Genomic DNA, 7,835 nt, shown 5'->3' on the forward strand with positions numbered 1-7,835 from the left:
ACACAGATTTTATTAATTTCAAGTATACAGATATTAAGCCAAGTGTTTAAGCGCCACCTTTGGCTAATTTTTTAAATGCTTTAATAATTTCCCATGATCTATTGTCATACCCAGCTGTATTTAATGCACTGACAAATCCCCAAGCTTTCTTATCGCTGTTAATAGGATAGTCGATTTCAGGTGGGATACTCGTAGCGATTCCCAACATTCTCAATATGGGTTTATCCATTACAATGGACTTGGCTACACATAATCCTGTAAGACCTTCTTCGCCTCCAAACTTACCGTAGCCTGATTTCTTAATACCTCCAAATGGTAATTGTGCTACATAATATGTAGCAAAATCATTAATCGCAACATTACCACTCTCCAATTTATTGGCAATTTCATTACATTGTTGAAAGTTTTTGCCAAATATAGAGTTTCCAAGACCAAACTCAGTTGCGTTTGATATGGCAACTGCTTCATCCGCATCAGTAGCCTTAATCATCGTTAGAATTGGGCCAAATACTTCTTCTTGAAATATTTTCATAGACTTGTCAACATCAACCAATAGTGTCGGTTCAAAATAATGGCCTTGAGGATAGTTTGGATGCTGATAAGGTTTTCCTCCATGAATCAAACGAGCCCCCTTGCTGACTGCATCCGAAATTAAATCCTCTAAATGTTGGAATCTATTGTCGGATATCATTGCTCCCAAATCTATTTCATCGAGTTGATCTATATCTGACCCGAGACGTAAATGCTTAATTCTTTCTGATAATATTTCAACTAAAGTCTCATATGATTTCGGTAAACAAATCACTCGTTCAATACCAATACAATTTTGGCCAACACTTTGAAACGTACCTCTCATAATAACAGATGATAAGGCTTTTAAATCGACTACATCATCTAAAACAATCAAGGAATCCTTTCCTCCTAATTCAACAACACAAGGGGTGAGTTCCTTAGCAGCTGACTCTACGACCTTATGAGCAACATTCTTTGATCCGATAAAAGTAATATGAGATAATCCAGGATGAGATGTCAAATAGTCAGCATCTTCAGGATAGCAGCAGCATAACTGTATTAAGTCCTCGCTTATATTTAGCAGCTTCAAGACCGTTTTTACCAAATCCACAAACCAAGTGGATGACCACAATACTTGTTCTGAGCATTTAATAACAATTGCATTACCAGTAAATAAAGAAGCAATCACTGGCCCCATTAAGTTGTGAAACGGATAGTTCCATGAAATTAAAGCAGCAACAACCCCCAATGGTTCATACCTAACTTCACCGTTCTTCATTAACCCAATTAGCAAGTTCGAAGGACCTGGACGCTGGGAGGGTTTCAATGCTTTTTCGCCATTTGCAATAATCCAATTCAATTTTTCTAAGGTAACCATAATTTCTCCCATCAGAGCATCCAATTTAGTCTTTCCACTATCACGACATGCAACTCGAGCAATATCTTCTTGATGGTCAATGATAAATCTACTAAGAGTCCTTAAAAGCTGTCTTCTTAAACTAAATGGTGATTTTGCCCATGTCTTCTGTGCCGCTTTAGCCTTGATAATTTGTTGGTTCATTTCTTCCTTCGTTGTAGCGGTAAATGTACCTAAATATTGACTAGTGGCTGGGCAGTAACTTTGGATTTTGTTTGGTTCGTTTGGTATTCTTACTGAAAGATTTGGTGGATATAATCTCTTACCTTTCCAATGGGCTTTTGCTTCATCTGGTATTGGGATTTCTATTTTTAATGGTTCCTCAAGCTTATTGTATTTATTGGGTCTAGTAGATATATATTTCGCATATATGTAATATAGTGTTGGTAAAATTACAAATATAAAGAATGTTGTAGATATCTGATATTGCCATTGCCATTCTTCGAATTTAAGGTCAATAGCTATCATTATCGGCTATAACTTTTGAAACTCTAATAGTTACTATTCTTCAGTCCGAATTTTCATCGAAACTTTCTTCAATTGTTCGATTGTTGGAACTTCGCGGCTCCAAAAATATTCGAGCAATCTTGCAGGCCAATTTTAGTTTATTCCACTATATAGTTATGACGCTATAAACTAAAACGTAAAAAAGAAACTAGTCTTGGTCGACATCTTCAGGTTGAACTTGTTGAGTTTCTTGTAATTGTAATTGTCTCAAAACCTCGGCGAAATCATCTTCTTCGGTTTGATTTTGTATGATTGAACCAATAACATTCTGGTCCACGTAGGTCAATAACGAATCAACAACCTGGTCTTGCTTAGTATTGACGCCAGTAAACTCATTATATTTAACTGTATTATTTTGGGGCGGTAATATATCATATTCATAAACATCTTCTCTTGCCCAAACAGATTCAGGAACTTTAGCCATAATTTTATTCTCGCCGGATAATATTGCAAATCTAATCAAATTAAATGGTATCTCTTTATTTGGGGTATCCGGTTTTTGAAAACTTGAAAAAAGGCCATATATCGAGGAAGCTAAGGATCCCTTTGACGAGTTTAATTTCTCTTCTTTAAACAATCTGATCAATTCGTCGTGTAAAAATTCCCTCTTAGATTGATCATTCCACATTATTCCAGCTCTAACCAAATAAGTCTCAGCAGCCAATAGTATTTCATCATTAATTGGAATCTCGTGTTCCTTGATTGGTATGTCGTGAGATAAACCGATTAGTTCTAGCAATTTATAGGCGACATATGGATATCTTTGGTATGCAACTTTCAACTGAGATTTAGCATTTTCAAAATCATCCAAATTCAAATATGCTAACACCGTAGAAAATGCTAACCCAGGAGTCAACCATTTTTCGTATGTAGTAGCAAGAGGAGATTTGGAGAATTTTATCAAATATTCATATTCCTCACTCATAATTGAATAATGATCCAAGAAATACCGAACTCCTAACGGATCTTCTGCTGGAGATAATGACAACAAAAGCTTACAATATGAAAGAGCGGTCATAAAAGTTGATCGTTCTCCCAAATTCATAATGTATCTAAACAAACATAGATAAAATTGTCTGTTCAAAAATGATTCATATGGCAAACGTACCAATCCAGTTTTACTTTCACTTAACAATTCATGAAAGTTCTTATGGAAGGTTCTATCAAAAACGAAGAGACACTTTTCAATCAAAGCATTGCTTGTTGATTTGTCACTTCCTTGCCTCAACAAAACCATCGCAACCTGTAGTAATGTCTCTGCATGATAAGGATACTGTTGTAATAAATGCATTAATGATTCGGGGTCCGGTGTCATCACCACCGATGCATAGAATCTTGAATTGGCTACCCTTTCTTGTGTGGTGTTTATTTTGTTGAATCTGAAATATTTTACACCTAAAGATAATTCCTTCTTTAATTTAAATTCCAAGTCTTCAAAATCAGCAGTATCTTCTTTATAATCTAAATAATTAATAATTTCATTAAACTTTAATTCCTCCATACTCATAGGCTTCTGTGTCGTAGGCAACCAGTCGTCTCTAATTCTTGTCAATAATAATTTCCTGGTTGTACCTGGAACTCCTCTACGATCCTTTCCACACCATCCTCTAGTGAGCTTTGCTAGCTTTTTAAATTGTTGTAATACTTCTGGAGAAATTGCTAGGGAAGTCGTTGTGTTAGCATCATCGATAGTTTCCATCGACAAATTACCAAATAAACCCCTAAACTCGTGGTCAGGATCTAAATTTCTAATGGATCCTATAGAAAGTAACGGTAATGATTGCTTTAATCTATTCGTGGTGAACTGCTTAAAATTTGAATCATAATTTGGTGCCGGTTCCAAGATTTCATCATATTCAGCTTCAAAATCATACTCATCTTCATCGACATCTTTGCTAATAGTAGAAGGGCCCTTAGACTTTCTAGCCTTTTCTTCGTCCTTCTTTTTTGCTTCTATCAATATTTGATCCAATTCCTCATCACTATCTAAAGGCTTTTTAGCAGGCTTCTTGTTCTTTTTCTTCTTTTTACTGGATTTCGATTTCTTAGGTGGCAAAGAAGACTTAGGTTCTTCTTTTCTTTCTTCTTTATCATCTTTTTCTATAGCCTCTTCCTCTTCCTCTTCCTCTTGTTCACTCTCATCGTTGTCATTCAATAACGCAAATGCATTGAAAGCCGTTTTTGGTCTGGACTCATATTCACTTTCCTCACTCTCTGAAACTTCTTGGGAATCACTGGCGAGATTCGATAAGCTTTCGTTTCTTTGCTTTTCTAATCTTTTCAATGCCCTCGAACTCATAATTGGTATATCTTTTTCAAAGCCTTATAATATTTTGGATTACTTTGTATCCAGATAGGTTTTTCATAAGTACTGCATTTAATTTTTAGAAGCAATAGCTTATTTTTGTGGATGCAAATTATTTCAAGCACATACAAATCTTGTTACTATAGATAATACGATATTAATCAAGAAAAAGCATAGGTAAATGTACAGCATGTATTCTAGCAGAAGCAACTCTTCTGTTGAAACACTAAACCCATTCATTAAAGCTCCAACAAAGTTCGATATAATACGGAATAGTTCTCATCCGCATCTTCCTAGAACTAGATCAGAACCAATTTCTAATATTGAGAAGCTAAGTATGATTGACATTGTCAAAGATGCAAAGACAGAACTGTTAGGATCATCCAGTATATCAAAGTTTTCACTGGACGGTGATTGTGAGTTTTCGCAAGTTCCAAAATTTCATGAAAAAAGTACAAATATAGATAATATTCAGGTTAAAAAAAGAGTTCGAAATAAAGTTTTAAATCTTCATAATACTACAACATTAACCAATTCTAAATCACCTTTTACATTTCCGAAAGATGCTTTTTGGATAATGGAAGACAAAAATCGAAGAGTTGAATTAAACGAAGTAAACAAATTTTGGGTTGCAGACTCGCATACAGACGAGAGAAATTCTTTAACAAGACTTCTGGAAGACTCCGATTACAGCAGGAATGAACAGGTTTTATCGCCCCAAGAGAGTACATACGCACTAACCACTTCAGATTATATTTCACCTATACCTGTATTGGCATTTTCTCCTCAAGACAAGCCAAATAATACCCAGAAATATAAGTTGCAAAAAGTATTAGAAGAGTTGCTTGAGAGTGAGGAGAATTACGTTGTTTCTTTAACTTTGCTACTCAATTACTATTTAGAACCCTTAGTTAGCGACAACAGCTATAGATGTGGGTTACCATTAATTATTATTAAGAATCTTTTATCTATATTAATAGAAAGTCACACGAATATGTTACAACAATTGAGATCATTATATCCTCGAAGTCATGACAGTGAAAACTCAATAGTCTATATTGCTACAGAAGTTGCAAAGAATATATTTGACATTGGAATTAATGTTCCCATATATGAAGAATATTGCAATGTTTATGAAAGTGTGTTGAAAATAATGAAGGATTCTAAGTATATGAATTCTAAATACAAGAAAGAGTCCAACCAAGCATGGGTTAAAGGCTGGAAAAACTACTTAGAAGCAACACAACCCATCTCTAAAAGGATGGATTTGTCTTTCATGTCATTAGTGCAAAAACCCATTTCTAGAGTCGCCAAGTATAGACTAATTATTGAATCATTATTGAAATACAGCGGAACAAACAGTTCCATTTATATGTACTGCAACTTAGTTAAATCCAAGCTAAGTGACTTGAATGATAATTCAAGAGGATTTATAATGAATGACAACAGCAATAGAATTAATAATTTATTGAACTTTGATGGTACTTCCTTTGGGATTGGGTTATCACTGGAGTTCTTTGGCAGATGCTTGTTGATCGGATCATTAACAGTAGTTTGGGTCGAAAATGATAATGAAAAGTCAGGCACAATGGGAGTATTCTTATATAAAAGTCATCTCATCATGAGCGATATTTCCATTAGGAAGAATGTGAAAAATGTTATTAAATTCATCATACCTTTGTCTGTTTGCAACCTTTTCAGCGACCCCAAAGAGTGTGATGGAGGTCTTTACTCAAAATACCCACATACTATGAAGGTATTATTTGAGCATCAGTTTTGCCAGTACGAAATTTTGATAATTTCCATTAATAAGACAGAACAAGAGATATGGCGCGATAATCTCGATACATTAATCAATCATGTCAATGGGCCTTTTAAATTGGGTTATACTTCCACAGATGGCGCCAAATTAATAATATTGTATCCAGAATGCATAATTCCATACGATGTTTCACTCTTAAAAGTATCAACCTATCGGAAGTTCAAAGATTATTGTTACTTTAAAACTCCTATATCTTTAAACGTCATGATTGAATTCCCTATCTCCCAAGAAACTAAGCAAAACAAATATGTTCTAATCGAAGAAGGAAATCAGCCTATGTTTTATCCTCAAGCATATTCGCATACAATTTTGATAGTAATCACTAAAATAGAACGAGCTACCGCAGAGTTGAACTTAGCATCTATGTGGAGTAAAGAATTACCTTTAATATTTCCCAAAATTCAAGGAAATAAGAATAAGCCAACGATAAAAAAAAGCTCCAGTTGGTCCCTGTTAAAAATGGGCATGGGGTCCTTTCGCGGACTAAGGACTTCTCATAGCTTCAGTGAGGGTATCAATTCATTAAGATTACAGACTCAAGATAATATAGAACAAAGCCATGAAGAATTTTCAAAGCTTGTACAAGACTCAAGAAAATTGAAAGCTGCAGTGACAATCGAGACAGACAAAACCACTTGTGATACCCCCGACTCGGAAATTAAGCGAATTAATTCAAAATCATATAAGTTTAAGAATGCAGTTCTAGGATTGTTTCAAATCTCCAGGTCTAGCTCGATAAAGATGACTACAGATTGATTAATAATAACTCTCTTTTATTGGTAAACCAGATTGTATATACTCGTTAAACATTAATGCTATATTTTGCCATTAGAATTAGTTGATTTAGTGATTGACAAATCCAGCACCAATTGAGTCATTTGTGGATGCGCCTCCTCTACCTAAATGAGTTCCGCTCTTATCAGATCCCTCTTTCAAGATTTTCTTGATGATTTCATCAATATCAGATTTGCCGAATTGCAGATTCAATTCTTGCTTGGATGCTTCATCTAATACACCTTCGTTACCACCTTGCCTATTGATGAAAACCTTGTAAATTCCCACAATATCAATCAATGGGATTGTGGTATCACCCTTCTTATACTTTTCAACTAAGCTAGTGTCTTCAATGAAGATAACGAAATCAGCTTCATCACCTTTGTAAAAGATTCTATGTGGTCCGGATCCTGCCATTTTGTTCTTAATCTATTTTTCTAAACTAATTGTTCTTAATAATTGATTTTACAATTTAATAGTAAATACGTAGCTATTTATACCATTGAACAATTGACCATAGCAAAATTAAATCGACGGGTAAATCACCACTATGTATTAATTACTTGCTATTGCTGCAAAGCGTGATTGTATGTTCTGTGTCGTGATTACGTAACCAACTCATCCAAGAATACGGAGCAGAATTGCCATATCGTTATTAAGGTGGCACAACCAAAGGCATTTTATTGCCATTGACGGATGTTGGTTCAATTGGTTATTCTAACTAGAGAGAATCGACGAAGAGCTACAGTCCAATAATATGAATTGTCAACGGTTCGGGAGTTACTGATCTGATGGAGAATCGTAACCTCTTGCGTATACTCCATTGGGCATTGAAGTGCTGACCGCACTAAATATGGCTTCAGCATAAACTCAATTGGAATGTGACGAGAGTGTACGTGATGCAGCAACCCAAGCATGATGACACTTATTATATCATCGCGCGAGCATACATGTACTATGATTGGTGATTTTTATTCATAGGATAAGTTGCATTAATA

At 34.9% G+C, this 7,835-nt stretch overlaps 4 protein-coding genes across 4 annotated transcripts; 1 reads left to right on the forward strand and 3 right to left on the reverse strand.

Annotated features, from left to right (window-relative positions):
- Positions 1–46: 46 nt before the first annotated feature.
- On the reverse strand, positions 47–1,897 carry MSC7 (meiotic recombination directing protein; the record flags this gene model as incomplete). The annotated part of the gene is made up of 1 exon (XM_015611195.1): positions 47–1,897. One exon carries the CDS (start codon positions 1,895–1,897, stop codon positions 47–49), a length of 1,851 nt encoding a protein of 616 aa, XP_015468011.1.
- A 187-nt stretch (positions 1,898–2,084) lies between these two features.
- AC631_02366 (uncharacterized protein) lies at positions 2,085–4,235 on the reverse strand (the record flags this gene model as incomplete). Its single annotated transcript, XM_015611196.1, has 1 exon — positions 2,085–4,235. One exon carries the CDS (start codon positions 4,233–4,235, stop codon positions 2,085–2,087), a length of 2,151 nt encoding a protein of 716 aa, XP_015468012.1.
- Positions 4,236–4,431: 196 nt separating this feature from the next.
- On the forward strand, positions 4,432–6,819 carry AC631_02367 (uncharacterized protein; the record flags this gene model as incomplete). Its single annotated transcript, XM_015611197.1, has 1 exon — positions 4,432–6,819. The coding sequence occupies one exon, from the start codon at positions 4,432–4,434 to the stop codon at positions 6,817–6,819; it is 2,388 nt and encodes a 795-aa protein (XP_015468013.1).
- An 87-nt stretch (positions 6,820–6,906) lies between these two features.
- On the reverse strand, positions 6,907–7,254 carry AC631_02368 (uncharacterized protein; the record flags this gene model as incomplete). Its single annotated transcript, XM_015611198.1, has 1 exon — positions 6,907–7,254. One exon carries the CDS (start codon positions 7,252–7,254, stop codon positions 6,907–6,909), a length of 348 nt encoding a protein of 115 aa, XP_015468014.1.
- Between the last annotated feature and the right edge of the window lie 581 nt (positions 7,255–7,835).

Source organism: Debaryomyces fabryi, assembly GCF_001447935.2.
Source record: "Debaryomyces fabryi strain CBS 789 chromosome Unknown contig00040, whole genome shotgun sequence".
Classification (NCBI taxonomy): domain Eukaryota; kingdom Fungi; phylum Ascomycota; class Pichiomycetes; order Serinales; family Debaryomycetaceae; genus Debaryomyces; species Debaryomyces fabryi.